Here is an 18,103-nt window from a genome sequence, read left to right on the forward strand (position 1 = left end):
CAGGATCACCTGAACTGTCCCTTCGTTATGCTGCTATAGACTTAGATTGCCGGGGGACTCCCATGATGCACTGGGCTCCTCTCCTCTCCTCTCCTCTCTTCCATACAGTTATAACCACCATTACATGTCACTAACTCTGTGTTTCCTCTGAGGTCCTGTGTTTGTTCTCTCTGCAGGTGTCTCTGGATCTGGAGCTTCACGTCCCTGACCTGCAGTCACTGGACTCACCGACCTCCAAAATATTCACTGTTCTCTTTGTATTGCTTGTCTGTTCTCCATCTGCTGTCCTCCTATCCCCACCTCAACCCCTCCTGCTATCCCCCACCCCGTCATCCCCTCTTTCACCCCAACCTGTCGAGGCAGATGGCTGCCTTCCCTGAGCCTGGTTCTGTCGGAGGTTTTTTTTCCCCTCCCTGTTAAAGCTTTTTATTTATTTATTTGTTTATTTCTGGATCAATCCACCGTTGCGTACTGTTGAGTTCTCTGTTCTTAGTTTAAAATCTGTAAGCTCATTTTGTAAGATGTCTTGATTTTATCATTGATTTGAAGCTTATTCCTCGCTGAGCGTTGACTATTTATTATCAGTCAAGAGGCATTAGTCTCTGTTATCTAACCTGCATCTGAGCAATGCAAGTAACCCCAGAAGACTTATGCACAGTGAGAATTAAAAAAATGAATTGAATTATGTTATAGTTAAGGTAAGTCAAGATCAAATATGAACAGTAAAAAACAAACAAACAAACAAAAAACATAACACATAAACTTATAGCAACAATCAAACCTGACCCAAGGGAACATCAACCTGCAGCTGAAAAAACCTAACATAAACCCAGAAGCATAAAATAAAACCAACAACAGTGAACATAAAACATGCAGAATTACATCATTTTTAAACATTTATCCATTGCACATAAACCTGTTTACAAGCATCTTTTATCACATGGAGTTCAAAGTCCTGATGCAGATGGGGAGCCTGCATCATGGGGTTCTGTACCTTCTGCCAGGAGGGAGAAGCTGGAGCTCCCTGTGGAGGATGTGAGTGAGGACATTATTTGTAAAATCTAACTGATAGAGGGGTACATTTTAGCATCAGCGATTTTCATGGCAAATTTAATAATCTGGCCAGTTCAGGAGCTGACATACCAAGCAGTGATCCCATAGTGACTTCTAAGTCATCCTGTTGCACATTATTTAGTGTGACTGACCAGATGTAGGCTGGGGCTACAAACCTGCCATTGGTCACTCATTCCTAGGCTTTATTCTTTCCCTCCACTATCTGCATGTTACCATTTTTAAAATCCACCTTACTAAAGGAAACAACAACAATAACCCTGGAACAGCTACCTGAAGGCCTTATGTTTTGTAGAGGATTTGGATCGTGCAGGAGGGCAGTCATACTAGTGTTTTTGTTGTTGTTGTTTTTGGTTTTCATTGGTGTATTTATTTTAATGGCTGTGCTCATCTCTCCACATGCAAATGTTTCATCAAAAAGATTCCACCCATCGCAATTTTGAACACCAAAGCCTCAACTTGTACTTAGCTCCGCCAAAAATCAACCGTGATAGGTTTTTTAAAAAAATACAAACAAGCCAGAGCTTGTTTCCCCCATGGCAGAATGATCGTGAGGTGCAGCCACACCATTATGTTCCACAGAATGAGTCTTTACAGTGATACTACACATTATTATACAGTGCTTTGCTGACTATACAGCTATCCCTTTTGTGTTCAGTATAGCTTTCGTTTTTCCAGGTAGGCAACTTTGGTGGCAAAAGAGCTGAAGTCACATTCAAATAAACTGTTGACACAGAGACTTCAATCTTGCTTAAAATCAGAGCAACAGCTCCGTGTAAAAATATTGGATGCTAAACAACACGCTTAGAAACCAAATATCATTCTATCTGAATGGTTTTACAGCAAAAAGTTTAAACCCTATGGTTTGGAGACAGCCTGAACATATTGTATTTTGTGAGAAAGTTTAAAAATGAGAACAGAACTGATTCTATGAGCTACGACCAAGTTGTACGTTCTACTCGTGCTATTTGTGCTCTTTCCACAGCTGGATAACAAAGTATAGTGGATGTAGCTATGTCTCCTGTGATGTCTGACCCCACAGGCTGGATGCGAGCCTGTTTCATAATTGTAACTGTCACCATCTCCTGTGTAAAAACAGCAGCAGCAGTATATAAAGATCAAGAAGTTCCTTTAACAGAAAGCACAGCAGTAAAGCCATAATGATGCCAAACGCTTGACACTGCTCCATCTTTTAAAAAGTTTACGATACTGGACTTGGGAAATTGCACATGTCTAAGCCTTTCTCCAATTGTTTATTTAGCACATTATAATACATTAATGAGATGTCAACTGGATTGATTGGCCATGGTAAGGAATAATTGCAATGCTCATAATCACAGTTACTATTCTCTAATAATCAGGCCAACAATTAGAGAGGTAAACATGCCACGGCCATGAGTAAGGCTGCACATGCTCGCTTTCTGTTTTTCCTACACTTCTCCACGTGAAAACTTCCCAAAAAGAACACAAGGCGCCTTGCAGGTGGAGTCACCTCTACAGCAGCACAGAGCATCTTCCTGCAATCTCTCTTCAGTTTTTTTCGTGCACACACAGCGCCCCCTGTAGTGAACACCACACCTCACCCTCTGCACACACACACACACACACATACACGCACACACGCACACACACACACACACACACACACACAAACTTAGCGTTATTTTCTCTCTCAGTCAGCCACCCACACTCAGTCATAAGGGACCAGTGCGTGGTAGCACCAGTGCATGTGCCATTTTCTGGGGCGACATTTCACCAGGTGTGTGTGTGTGCACTGTAGACAATGTGTATGCGCGTGCACAGGCGTGTGAGCATCCACGCATATATGAAGAGGAGCTAATGCATTAGCCTTGCTTTTGGATTCCTCAGTGCTCCTTATGGAGGCGGACTGGAAATCCCTTAGTTTAGCAACAATGTGCTCCAGCCACGCAGAGGCTTGTAGGGAGACACAGCACTCGCATTCATCTTCGTCAGCTGCAGCAAGCTGCCAGCAACTAGTGAAAAAAAGTGCAAGTCAGGAGGGTTTATGAGCATTTCTTCCGTACTTCTCTCCACATATTGTCACTCTTTTTTTGAAAGTCTGGTCCTTTATTATTTCTTTAGCTGTCCATCACAATCAGTGTCCCAGACAGCACTGATTAGGCTGTGATCAAAGTTGTGGAACTGATGTATCTCACAAAAATTCAGCCATTTCTAGTAGAGACGCTACACTTAAAGCTAAAAAAAAAAAAGGAGTAAGAGGACAGTCTGACTTCCCTTTCTGTCAACTGATAGCATGTACCGACATTAAAATTTTAAAATGACAAAAATCTACACATGAAATAACATTTTTGATAAGAACTTCTCATATTAAACATTCATTTGCCAGTATATTACAGTTACTTGAGATCTGTATTTAAATGTCTATATAACATGTTTGTTTTTAACTCTAAAAAAAAAAATCTACACTCATCTTTAAAATGTTGTATTATTGCGTGCAATTTTTACGGTCAAACAACTGGGTTGGGGCATCTCTGAATGCTTCTGGTTAGTATTGGTGAGTGTCTATCAGGAGAAATAACATGAATTTGTCACAGGTTTCTGTGGGATGTTCTCGAAGAAGTCTGATTCACGGTGGTGTCACCTTCACAAACTTAGAGGAGTTAAAGGTCTATGTGTCAGAGAACACCTTTAGACGTCTTGTAGAGTCTGGGCCTCAGCAGGTGGAAAACAAAGGGCCAACTATATATCAGGCAAGGGTAATACTACTGTTTCAGGTCATTGGTGTTTAGTGTTGGATCCTTTGGGACCTATGGGGTGCAAGATAGGGCCTCTGGGAATCAGGCTTGTTCTAATCCAGGGGTCTCGAACTCCAGTCCTCGAGGGCCGCAATCAGGATCGTTATCAGGCTTCTGCAGAGCTTGATGATGAGCTGATCATTTGAATCAGGTGTGTTGGAAGAAGGAAACATCTAAAACTTGCAGGATTGCGGCCCTCGAGGACCGGAGTTCGACACCCCTGTTCTAATCGGACTGGGATCTGGAGGCAGGACTGATGTTATACATGGTCTGCAACAATGTTTAGATAGGTGGTCAAAGTAACATCTATATGAATGCCAGGACCCAACATTTTGCAGTAGATCTTTGCATCGCAATAAGGTGATCAATGTCATTCACATCACCTGTGATCAGTGGTTTTAATGTTGTGGCTAGCAGGTGTATGCCAAGCAGATGATTGCTCATTGACTGGATCGGTGGTAAAACACAAACACACATACTAGTTGTTATTGGTGCCTCTAGCCTCCATGACACACAGCTCCTCATGGTCTTTGACAGGGACAACACACACATGCCAACTAGTCATAGCTTGTCGACAGCTGCATCACTGTCACTGCCATGACTGGGACAGTCCAATTTTAGCCAGTAATACGAGTTTGAGAAACTGGAAACAGCAGAAAGAAAGCTGTGAAAAAAAAAAAAACAAGAATATTGACATCATGTAGGATACAATCCCCAGGGTCCAGCACATTAATAGACAATATATATATATATATCCCCAGTGTAGTGAGTTGGCAGTTCTGCTCAAAGGCAAGCTAGACAAGCTAATCTTTGTTTCTTCAAGCATCAGTAACTATAGCAAACAGTCTCCAGACAGCCACGATCAGCAAAACAGACACCAGAGACAGTTCCTTCCAACTCTTCACTTTCTATAGCTGCTTTTCCTGGATCCTATCCTATCAACCCTAACCCCACACAAACTAGTTATTCCTAAGGGCTACGTTGGTGCTAAATACTAACAACCAGATATGATCAGAGACGATGGCTGCATGGCTAAAAACAAGGCCAACTTTTTCTACAACAATAATAAAAAAAACAACATATGCCCCATTAGGAGCACCTACACAAGGCAATCAAGACAAGTTTGATTCTTAGGATGATATGCATATTTCTGCCTGTTATCAGTTCAAGTCAGAGCAAAATTCTGGATTCGTGCATGAAAATGCTCTTCAGTTAAAATTTCATGTTCGTTCCACAGAATCTTAATGTCTTTGTCTAGAGTGTCATATGCTTTCTGATTGGATGTTGCCACAGACACTTGCACATTACTAAGGGCACTACTAACTAAAATGTCTCATACATTTAGTAAGTACTATAAATTTAGCAAGTACCGAATAAGAAACTAGGAGGGAGTTTACTCACAAAATGAGTGATGGATTCAGGAGCTGTAAGCAACATGATCGTGCGCCGAAGTAATTGCAAGAGAATACATGCCATTATGGTTATACCAGTACAGGATTAAAATTCAGGTAAAATAAAGTCTGCAGGAGCTTTCGCAGTAACAATTATGTATAAATGAGTGTTTTCAGTTCTCCTGATCTATTTGTCCCATACCATGTCCCCAGTCTGTGACACTGTGTCCTTGTTTGGTTATTTTCAAGCTTTTCTAATCTATTAAATATTTTACACTTGAAAAAAACTGCAAAGCTAAAAGGGAGAGTGTATGATGTGCAACTAAGGTCACGACTCAAATGATCCCACGGCATTGTGGGTAAGTTGCAATTGTTCAGTTCACTTTGTTGGCCACTCTTGACATTTTCTCAGTCGTGTCTCTTTTGTTCAGCTTGAGTCATGTGCTTTCTCATCTCCTCACTTCTCCCTGTTCCATCCTTTAATCATTCACTGCCTCCCCTGCTGTCCACTAAGGGCTAACAAATTAATCCTTTCCTGCTCCATGCCACACATTGTGACACAATTCGTGCTGTTTACACACACATGCACAACTACACATTGGAGGTGTACTTAAATGGATCCTCGTGAACAATATTTCTGAACTGAAACTACCAACAGCCAACATTTTGTCCCAGAACCTTTAACTTTGACCATTTGAATGTCAGAACATTCCAAAAATAGCCTTGAAATCACCAGTCCTCTCATCTTAAAGGTTAAAGATTTCTCACACAGCACAAGAACTGTGCTTACACAACATGTTAATATAGACTCCAGCTCATTAGTTTTACTATATTAAGGCATGATGGACAGTGTAGACATTATAAGATATTTCCTTTATGTCCCCAGGGACATAGAGACTCTTAACAGAAACATAAAGAATACATGGAATGCATCCTTTCGGTACAGGTTAGGAGCTTGCCATTGCTGATTCCATTGACCAAGTAAAATGAACAAGTAAGCTAAACCATATCTGCCCTGCCAAAGGTCAACCACACTCACTTGCCTACAACTGATTTTGACATAATTTGGAGCTGACCTCATCTATCTGTTTGTCAATATGTTAACCTTCCCATGGAGCTCATATTCACAAAGGGTGACTCGTGCCCCCTATGGAAGTGGAATCAATAAAGAACCATAAGTATTGACATCCCACCTTTGAACATTGTTAGTTGATATTTACCTCAAGAGCAAACTTCTTAACAGTGATTAATAGATTACCAATTAATCATTATCATGCTGACTAGGAAGTGAAAGGACACACTGTGAAGGTGTTCACAGTTCACAGATCCTCTTACATGAGTAAGCTTTAAAATTATAGAATTCTTCAAATCATTCAGATAGTGTGATTTTTGGTTTTTGCTTCAAACAAAAAGAGCCAATCACAATGAGACCCCAGTACAGTTGAATGGACTGCTTTCAGCCCATTATTCTCGGTGTCACTGCACTCAATCCAAACAGTAGGAGGTTGTGAGTAGCTGACCAAAAGTCCATTGATACTTCCCTGCATCAGTTTTTGAAACTAATGAATTGCTGCCTGCATCCGGTGTAGAACCAACACAAGCTCAACAAGTAGGACATGGAATGGAGACATTATCCTCCCAGCTAGCTACCTAGCTATATCCATGAGAAATAGTGATGGACAACGGCTGCAAAGACAGTCACAAAAAAATCTGGAAAAATTGCTGTAGTCACATACAGAAATAACTCCAAGTCACCATATTTCATCACCATAATAAATGCTGAGTTAACTGCTCTCAGCCACCACTATCACAGCTGCTGTATCACTAGGAGGCACGATAACAGATTTCAAACATTACACATAGTGAGTTTAATATACATTTTCCATTTAGAAGAATCCAGCTTTTCGCTGCCCTCTCATTAAAAAAGCCGCCTAGGCAAAGATAACCAGATTGTACTCTCTTTTCTTGTAGTTGTATTTTAGTTAACTTTCATGCTTGGGGTACACAGAGCCATATGAGGACAAGACAAAGCTCCTGAACCATCTATAAGGAGGCAAACTTCTCACCTAGCCCCCATCAGCTGGACATGAGAAGAGCACGAGCACTGACACCTAGCCTCACCTCCCCATCTGCTGTTGGGCGGGACCTGCTGCCCCTCTGCAGAGAGGGAGTAAAGGAGGCTGGGAGACAGAATGTAATCTATGAACGCTTTGGTTACTGAAGGTCCTGAGACCAAACAGTTCCAGCTGCGTACTGCCTGACCCCAACAACAAGCATCAATCCTTATCAAGCCTGGTCCACCTCAGACGACTCCCCCTTTAGGTTCCTGTCAGCTCTTTACTCTTTTTTTATTCTCTTCTCCCACTCTCTCTCTCATCTCTGTATCTATTGTCCTTCCTTCATTCATCACTCACAACCATCACCCCTCTATTCCTCTCTTTGCTGCACAGTGGGCCATAACCGTCCGGCTCCCCGACCTATTTCCACACAGAATCCATTACATCTCCCCAGCCTCTCTTTATCTTCATTCACCAATTCAATCCATCCAGTCACCCGTCCAGCCAAATATTCACAAACTGCTTGCCTCTTCCATTTGCGCTCATCACAGGGTACCACAGCCACTGTTTCACTCTGAACATAGAATTATCATCCAAGAGACGCTTCGCCCAAGTGGGTTGAAGCACACAGAGGGAGAAAAGCTATAATGTGTCCTTCTCTTTTTATCTCTACATAAGCCAACAGTGGATGGTATATTTCTTCTTTATTTTTCACACCTTAAGGCACAAACAGCCCACACCCCGCTGTTGAGCACCATAAGCGGGATTACATAAGTGTGATAACTAGCGAAGAGGAGGCCGGGGTGGCGAGGGGATATTAGCTGCTTTGGAGACTGGAGGAGGATAAGGCAGGAGATACCCACTGCAACATCTTCTCTGCTTGGTTGGCTTCCCACGACTGGCTCAGTATCAGCCCACTAGCAGCCTGGGGAAGGAAAGATGGGGCGGCAGCGATGGTGGCTCAGAGGAGAAGGAGGAGGAGGACCAAGAGAATAAGACCACAGGCTGATTAGGGGAAGCGACTGAGAGAGGCAGAGAAAGGAGGGAGAGATAGACGGTGGAAAGGTTAGGGGGAGAAAGGGGAGCTGAGAAATGTTCCATCCCTCTGGCCATAGTCCTGACGAAGCCAGGATAGAGATGTCAGGCCACATCCTGTCTGCCGAGGGAGAGGGAGGGGATCGAGCAGCAGACAATTAGACTATAAGCCACAGGCCCTTAGCCCATTGCATTTCTGACTTTCTCTCTATCTATCTTTCTCTTTTGTCTCTATTTACTTCACCCACACCCCCTGCTCTGCTCTGAGCATCCCCACAGCTATCCAATATCAGCACTTGATTCTCCTCTGTTTCCAAAAGCTTCCCGGAGGCCGATCGAGTAACGCTTCCCAGACCACAGAGGGACAGAATATGGTGCCGACCTTGCAAGGTCACAGAGCTCACTTCCATCAGATGAAACCTTAAACCATCCATTTGCCTCTTTCTGTGCCTCTTTCTCCCCTCTACAGCCAAAGCACTCCACTTGCTTTTGAGCCAATGTCACACAATTGTCATCACTTTTCACAAATTGTATACATTTTCCCTGGCTTGATTGCTACTGAAGATGCCATTTCTCTGCCATTTTGCTGAGAGCATGCTTAACTCCAATGCTGACCTTTCACGGTCAGGCAAAACAAAAATCAGTCTATTTTGTCTTGAAAGCAAGGCTTTGTTTTACAGAGAAGCAGAGATAATTGTTTATATTTGCTCTTAAATGTGTTTGAAGGCTGTGCAGTTGATGTATGAACAATATGAATTTATTTTGAGCAGAGCCAACTTTTTTTTAGTTAAACAAACATAATAAAGGCATTTCTACTCACCGTTTATGTCAACATCCTTGCCATTCTCCTTTACACTGGGTAAACAGTTTTCCAGGTAAACTCCATTGTGATAGCAGCTATCCCCCTCGCTGAGCTGTGGTGGTGGATCCCAGCACAAACATGGCGTCTGCATGATGCCACAGGGCCTATTAGACGTGCTGGATGCCAAGCAATCCTCCAGCCACTGGCACAGCATCTGACAAGCTGCCATGCTGGGGTTGCGCTTCCCCACCACCAGGTACTCTGTTTTGAATTCCCCATCACCATCAGTGATGACTGTGCCTGCTCGAGGAGGTCCCTTCCTCATTTGTAGGAACTGCTTCCCAGCCTCCAGGAAGGCCACCGGGGCGGAGATATCACAAAGCCTCACGACCTCGTCAAAACTTTCCATGCCCAGGTAGGTGCGTGTGGTCTCCAGGAAGGAATCATACTGGAATGTGCGGAGCTGTGACGGCATGCAGGCTTCTGTTGGTTTGGTCACCTTGATGAAGATAGTGTAACGCCGTGGATCAGGGTTCTGCAGGGTCCAGGAACAAGGCACAGTGGGAAACACAGATGAAGACAAGAAGAAGCCGAAGAAGCGACTCTGGACTAAGGTGGAGCAGGAATCTGACTCTGGGCCAGAAGGGGCTGCGTGACACCAATCCCTCATCAGCAGAAGAGGGGCAAAATACAAGAGTAGCACTGGGAGTGGCCACCTTGCTTGGCCAGGAATCAGAAAAACAATGCTTGTCATGGTCTGCAGATAAAGGGAAGGAGACAATATCACAGGTTGATGCCTGGCTTTTGGCTTTGGAGAAGTCAACTTCCAACTCTGTAGGGCAAAGAAAAAAGAGAAGGAGGAGGCGGAGAGGAAGAGGATGTGGAGGAGGAGAAGGGGGAGTGTGGCTTCACTCAAAGATCCAGCAATCGGCCCATGGCTGTGTCAGTCGACCCCGAGATTCACAAGAACCTGTGAAATGGAAAAGACGAGATATGAATTAGACTTCATATCTGATCAGACAATGGAATGGGATTACACTGATTCTATTTATCTCCACAATGAGAAATCTCATCAGCTATTATTGTTTGTGCTGTAAAGTGAGAACGGCTGCAGTGACTTGGGCTCTGGAGAACAACAACGGGTTGAATAGAACCAGATGGAACAAGGGGGCCGGCAATTTAGTTAAGTTTTTATTCATTACACATTTTCAAATTTGCCTCCTCCTGAGAGACAACTGCTTTGCTCAAATGTCTGCTCCCATATTTCATCCGCCAGCATATTAATTTGTCCAATTATAAGACTATTAATTACAAAAAAGACAACACCTGCAGTCATTCATTAGTTCACTATCAGGGATTAGCCACAGACAGCAATGCCATGATCAGTAGTCTTCATGTTGGCTTATTAAAGCCACCCCAACTAGCCGATGTTGTGTCTTTAATTACACATTCAAACAATGACTGCAGCATGCTTCACATTTCTACTTTTACATTGTTCAGCCTTGCTGTTATAAGTAGTTTTAATCAATGCTACTTCACTGAAATGCTGTGATTTAAAAAAAAAAAAAAAAAAAGTAGGTTTAGAATGATACATAATTGACTTCAAATTGACATTCCTGGCTGAACCCTTTAGTCAGAATTGTAAATTGTTTACGTATATGAATGCTGTTAAATCAGTGGATACTGATTGACTTGAAATGGTGGAATGAAAGTGAACACAATATTGTGAAAAACAGACTGTAGAGGCATCCTTATATAGACACCATAAAATGAACTAAATTGACAGAAATTTAGGGTAAGTAATATATATATATATATGTTGACAATAACTTAAAAATACACTGGGTGGCAATATTTAATTACCATGTATTTATAATATGTCAACCTTTACTAATCATATGTTTTTATTTATTTATTGTACAGTCAGTGGACAGAGAAATGACATGCAGTAAAGCTCTGGGTCAGTCAAGGGTTAAACCAGGCACTAACTTCTGGAAGGCATTTTCCATTCAGTTATCAGGTCACCATTAGTTGTGTATTTCAACTGTCAAAATGAAAATGGTCACCCACAGTCACACCAATGCTGCTTTAGCACCTTTCAACTGCTTTTGTTATTTTTTATTTTATTTTTTTTAATCATTATTGTTATTGTTTTTATTGTTGTTCTTGCAAGATAATTGTTTTAGTTCAGTCTTGCTGTTCTCGTCATCTCATTTCGAGATGTGACAGCCATTTTTAGTGAGTGAGTTTGAAATCAACCTGCTTAATGCTTTCTGTCCAGCAGACTAACAAAAGAAAGTCAAGCCTTTGGCAGCTAAAAACAAATAACTCAGTACTGCTTCATACCTCAGGGGGGAAAATCAGGTATTGGCCATGTCAGACTTAATCCACATGAAATACATTTGTTTTATTTAAGTCATAGAACTAAGCTATTCTGGGATCCGTTAAATTCATTTAGTAACACCAGGCAACCTATTTAAGTTTTGGAGCCAAACCTTCTCTCACCTCATGTTACCTTAAACCCAGCTCGTGCTTTATTAGGCATCTCATACTAATACTTGGCAACACCTCTCTTTGCTTTCCACAAGAAACTGGAAACATTCCTTTGGGATTCAGCTCTATGATGACATGACTGTACACTGCCAAGTCCTATAGAGCAAGTGTCAACAAAGGATGGCTTATTCCCAAAGTGATATTTCTGAGCACATATCACCAGGAATCAGATTACATCTAATCCCTCCTCATTTGACGGTATCCTTAATGAGCAAAAAATAGGTTTGCTGCAACCCTGGAAGCTTTGAAGATGTTCCACCACTTAAAATGAGAAAAACAATGACAAAGACGACCACACCATAGATGAATGATGAAACCATTAAATTTAAACTTGTTGGACTGTTTTATACTAATTTACTCTGGAATGTTCATAACACTGAAGTCCTCCATGTGCACCCTTGACCTAATTCCAACCTCCTTTTATAAAAATAGTTTTTAAATCTGAGAAGGTGCTAAGAAGCGTTAATCACCCAATTCCACCTGACATATTCCCCACAGCTTTTAGGCCTGCACTTGTGAAACCTTTGTTTTTCTTTTTTTTGAAAAAAGTAGCCTGCTTTTGATGCTGTTGATTGCACAATTCTATAAAATAGAGTAATCATGTTAGGCTGTTGGAAACACTTGTTTGTTTGTTTGTTTGTTTGTTTTAACTTTGTCTTTGGTCAAACTTATGCAGCAGAAAGTTCTTTGTTGCAATTGACAAAACCTTTTTACAAAAATGTGGTAAATCAAGTTTGCTAAGGATTGATTTTAGTAGCACTTTTTAAAAGTGGTACACCCTCCACCTCTTAGGTGGAGAAGAGGCAGTCCGCTCCCTCTCCCTTTTTTCCCTTTTCCCTGTTTTCTCTCTCTCCCTCTTAGGTGTGTGTTGCGGTGTGCAGAGCTCCAGGCAGGTGCAGTGAATCTCTGTGATTACCTAATCTCCAGAACAGTGTCAGCATGGGAAAAATCAGTACCAAGAATAGAAATAAAAACACCATAATTTGGTTTTGTGTGATTGATTCAGTCATTCATTTATTTAATCTGTTTTTGATGAATGTGTGGGTAATAGAGGTCTGCTAATGTCAACAAAACTTGCCAGTATGATTTCAGTCAATGTTTAACTATATCCAAAAGGACATGAGACATTTATGTTAAAACTGTTGCGACTGTGCTTATGAATACTGGGGTGACAGTGACTTTATTCATTTTTATTAAGAAACAATATTTTTTCCAATACGCTTGGATGCAGTCGGTTTCGTTTTTTGGAAATAACTTCTCTGGCTTTAGAGAGAACTCTTTCACATGTGAATATTATAGCAGTCACACATTTCTTTATTTACAGGTTTATTATGTGTCACTCCTTTTTGGGAGAGATCAGCTCAACTTGTTGCCATACAGCGGAAACACTTCTCCTTTTAGGCTCCAAGAAAACTAGTTTCTCTATGTCACAGGCAAATTGGCAAAACTTCAACATAAACACTCGACCTGTCCAGGGTGTCCCCTGCCTTCGCCCTAAGTCAGCTGGGATAGACTCCAGCCCCCTGTGACCCTAGTAACGATTAAGCATTGTATAGATAATGGATGGATGGATAAACACTGCTGCGCAAGTTTTGCGGCTATTCACTGCGCTTTATGTTTATAAATCATGCCAACAATCAAACCACTTCCCAGACCAGCGAGGCTTCATACGTCACCAGTGACGTCACTCGCCTGCTAACGAAGCAAGCCTCGCCATACACTTCATAAAGAACTTCCTGGATTTCTCGACACACGCTCCGAAGCCTCGGCACAGTACATCCCATCACTACTGCTTCTGATCCCGCTCTGATTCTGCTCTGTGCCTGTTTTCCGTGCTCTAATCCATCTCCTCTCCTGTGCAGCTCCTGGACCCACTGTGTTGCTCCGGATCAACCTGGCTCACTCCTCTGGTTAACGACGTCCCTCCTCTGGCTTCATCCCTCCACCTGCAACTGGTCTCCACCTCTGCCACTGCATCTGCCTGGGCTCCACTCGATCCACGCACTGCGACACCACCGTTGCTCCCCTCTCCCTTAACCCACTGTCTGTATGCTCTCTACTCTCAGTTAAATCCATTGATTGCTGTTTATTTAATTGTATTATTCTCTGTGCTAAGGTTAGTATTACCACATGTTCTAGTTTTTTTTCCTAGCTTAGCAAGCTTGGGTACCCATCTCTGACTCCGCTAATGTTAACTTGTAAATTTATTCTGCTCCTGGTTTAACCTGTTTATATTCTACCCGCCCTCTAGAGGGCTCCGTTTAGTCTTGGTTCAGGTTATTCTACCGTCATTTCTGTACCAGCTCCTATTTCCTGCTTTCTGTGGTAATATTGTAAATAAATGATTGCTCTTTACGTGCCTGTCTACTGTGTCTTTGTAGGCAATTAAGTCTCTGAGACGATCCGTGACAGTGCGGTCTGGCCATGATGAACTTAGCCGACAGCTCAACAGGTGACAACCAGGCTTCTGCTAGCCAAACATTTCACCAAGCAATGGCTAATCAAGGTATGTTAATCGGGCAACATGACTATCTGTTATCTGTTACTATCTGCTGCTCGCAACAACGCCTTGATAAATTAGATGACTAGTAAAGTTTCTGCTCTAACTGTTGTGATGGCTACATCTGCTAGTGCTCCACCCGTACATTCTTCAGCTAGTTCGCAAGGTGGTAATGCTGGTGCCGCCCCTTTACAGGTGGCTAGAGAGCCATTTGTTCCTGTCCCTGAACGTTACACTGGAGACCTGGGCTCATGCCAAGCCTTTTTTTTTTTTTTAAACTCAGGTGTCCCTGGTCCCCAACCGATGTCTTATGCGAGAGAGTGGGGAACTGCAGCGTGGGAGAAGAATCCTAATTTGTGCAGTTCCTATTCCATGTTCATCCAGGAGATGAAGAAGGTGTTTGACCACCCAGTCTGAGGCTGAGAAGCAGGAACCCTGTGCTTTTTTCTCCCACAGACTTTCTACAGCGGAGTAGAATAATGACATTGCTAACCGAGAGCTGCTTGTGGTGAAGTTGGCTCTGGAGGAATGGAGGCACTGGTTGGAGGGAGCGGAACTCCCTTTTATTGTATGGACACATCACAAAAATCTGGACTATGTACGTTTGGCTAAACACCTCAACTCCCGACAGGCAAGGTGGACTCTCTTCTTTGTAAGACTTAAGTTCACCTTGACTTACCATCCAGGCTCATGGAACATCAAGCCTGACGCTCTCTCTCGCCACCATTCTGTGGCTGAGCCGTCAGGTGAGTCAGAATCTATCCTTCCTTGCACCTGTATGGTGGCAGCCCTCATCTGAGAGGCGGAGAATCTCATCCGATGAGCCCTGACGCTTCAACCAGATACAGGTAATGAACTTGCTAACACTCTGTTTGTCCCTGATTCTGTGGGGGTCATAGGTGCTACAATGGAGTCACGCATCTCGTCTGACGTGCCACCCTGGAGTTTCCCGCACCCTCGACATCCTTCACCAGAAGTTTTGGCGGGCCTCTATGGAGAAGGACGTCAGGGAGTTTGTGGCAGCCTATGCAGCCTGTGCTCATAACAAGAGCTCAAATCAACCCAGCTCTGGACTGCTTTACCCTCTACTAACTCCCTGGCGCCCATAGTCTCACATTGCGGTGGATTTTGTGACTGTTCTACCCGCTTCACAAGGTAATACTGTCATCATTACCATTGTTGACCATTTTTTTAAGCCTGCCCATTTTTGTTGTACCAAAGCTGCCTTTTGCCAAAGAGAGGGCGGTCTTTAGGCTCCATGGAATTTCGGCTGATATTGTCTCAGATCAAAGATCCCAGTTCACTTCAGAAATTTGGAAATGAGCAAACGGAGGGTGCAAATCAGTCCCTCGAGACATTCCTGACATCACGGCAGAAATCCTGGAGCTCTTAACTTCCATGGGTTAATTATGCGCATAATTCTATGTCTAACTCTTGTTCTGGACTGTCCCCGTTTCAGTGCTCGCTTGGGTACCAGCCCCCGATGTTTCCCTCACCGGAACAGGAGATCACTGTTCCATCAGTTCAGTCCTTCGTGAAGTGAGAGAGGACTTGGAGAAAGGACCGAGCCTCCCAACGTACGGAACGTCAGGCTAACCGGCGTCAGACCCCCACACCAGCCTATGCCCCTGGCCAGAAGGTTTGGCTCCAGGCCAAAGATCTTGCTCTCAAGGTGGACAGTAAAAAGTTGGGCCCCCGGTTTGTTGGCCCATTTAAAGTAGACTGGGTCATCAATCTGAGTGCGGTGTGTCTCAAGCTTCCATCCTCCATGAAAATCCACCACACATTCCATGTGTCCTATCTCAAGCCAGTTAAGACAGCAAACGAATAGTTGGCTATTTGGCGATTCGGGTCCGGCCCTAGTATGAAAATCAACATTTTCAGTACTCTGGGTCATATTTGCATTTTGCCATCTTGCATGCCAACATCAACACAAACTTAAAATGAACGTCAAACAAACTATGGTTACCATGCCTGACAAAATAAAAGTTTTTTCAAAATAAAAAATAAGTCCAACCTGAGATGCACATTATATATTATTTAATTTTGACCAGCTGTCTGCGATCCACCCAGAACAGGTCCCACCAGTTGAGAACCCCTGCTCTACAGGGCTCCCTTTAGTCTTGGCTCAGGTTATTCTACCGCCATCTCTGTACCAGCTCCTGTTTGCCGCTTTCTGTGTAAACAATGTAAATAAATTATTATTCTTTATGTGCCTGTCTAGTGTGTCTTTGTCGGCAATTAAGTCTCTGAGTCCGATCTGTGACAAAGAAATATTACATAATATGTATATCCCCTGTAAGTGCTGTCATCGAGAGACATGGTTCATAGTTATGCAGATGATGCACAGCTTAATGTAGCTGTGTCTCCAGATGACACAGGAAAAAACTGATTATCTTTTTAATTATATTTTAGATACTAATGTTTGGATGTCCCAAGGCTTTTTTTTAATTTTTTTTTTTGTGTTGTTTTTTTTGTTTGTTTTTTTTTTACATCTGAACTAAGAAAACTTTAGATTTACTAATAAGTTCTTTTTTTGTTTTTTTTTTTTTACATCTGAACTAAGAAAACTTTAGATTTACTAATAAGTTCTAAAACTCAGAGAAGAAGATTAGTTGCAAAATTTCACATCATTAATACCACCTGCCTATTAAAGTGTGGATCCCCTCTGTGTAGATAACAGGTCTGAACCCTTGGGGTATGGACATGGGACCACTGGGTTCTGTGGATTTTGGGGTGGTACCTTCATGAATTATGCTAGTTCTGAAGCATCCTGTGGATACTGAGATTTGGGAAGTTTCTAAAACTTCAGTTTTTGTGGTGTGTCAGGGTGTATGAACTACACAATAAGGGATACACATGTTTAATTTGGGAGAAGTGACCACTAGTATTGAACTTGTACTCAGCACTAGCAATGATCCAGGCTTGAGATAATTAAACTGATACTGAGAGGGAACAAGTTATAGGGACTTACTGTCACTCATTTTAAAGGAGAGAAGAGACAGGTATTCCTGCACCAAGTCAACAACCCTAAATATTGCTATTTCTCAAATAGGAAGAATTTCAAAGCCAGAAATACAGCACATAATCCCATGGAAATGTGTTTTCTATCAAATTTAATGTTTGTGTTCTATTATTCAATATAAGACTAAAATTATGTGCCATATGTTTCTCATGTATTCACAGCATGAACACATGAACACAATGTGCGAGTGTGGGAAACAGCAGAAATGTTTGTAGGCTGCAGAGAGAGCGGGTGAGTAGGAGGAGTAAGCAAGGAAAACGATTTGAGGAGGCAAAGTTGTTAGAAACCAATAAAGATAAGTCGTCAGAGCCAATAAAACACAATCTAAACAGAAAATCCAGAAAGTGCACTGTATCGTCTCTACAGAATAAAGTTTCCTCTCCAAGCAAACTTAATTAAGCAAATTTTAATCAAACTGTACATCTGGCCTTGTCAACAAGAACATTTTTTTCCCCTACTTTAATGATAAAAAGTTAATTAAGGAAGCCACTTGAAACAGCTTAGGAACCTCACAGATCTGAAATCACAATAGTAAATAAATAGATATTTAGGTTTTATATTTAGAAAAAAATAATCCAGTTCTTTGAGTTCAGTTGTTTTGAAAGGTACATAGATTTGACAACACACTGTTGGTCCAAATGTTGGTTACAAGTGATTTTTTTTGAACATTTGAGCTCTGGTTGCAAATTGCAAACATCAGAAGTGCTAATAAGATCTTCTGACTGACACTAAATTACAGAAATGTAATAATAAATGTATTGCAAAAGTTCACGTAGGACTCCTGAACAGTTAATAACGTGTATGACCTCCCTTTACAAAACAACTGGTGCAAAACACCAATTACCTGGTTAAGAAAATCCTGCACAATCTGTGCTCAGTGTGCTGAGCATTA

The 18,103-nt window shown here is 42.2% G+C and overlaps 1 protein-coding gene across 1 annotated transcript in view; it reads right to left on the bottom strand.

Annotated features, from left to right (window-relative positions):
- adgrb1a (adhesion G protein-coupled receptor B1a) overlaps positions 1–9,887 on the bottom strand; it is a 121,674-nt gene extending 111,787 nt beyond the window's left edge. The window contains exon 1 of the mRNA XM_008279293.1: positions 9,152–9,887. Coding sequence (XP_008277515.1) covers positions 9,152–9,887 — 736 coding nt within the window. The remainder of the gene's footprint in view (positions 1–9,151) is intronic.
- Positions 9,888–18,103: the final 8,216 nt, after the last annotated feature.

The sequence above is a fragment of the Stegastes partitus genome, unplaced genomic scaffold, assembly GCF_000690725.1.
Source record: "Stegastes partitus isolate 25-593 unplaced genomic scaffold, Stegastes_partitus-1.0.2 Scaffold152, whole genome shotgun sequence".
Taxonomy (NCBI): domain Eukaryota; kingdom Metazoa; phylum Chordata; class Actinopteri; family Pomacentridae; genus Stegastes; species Stegastes partitus.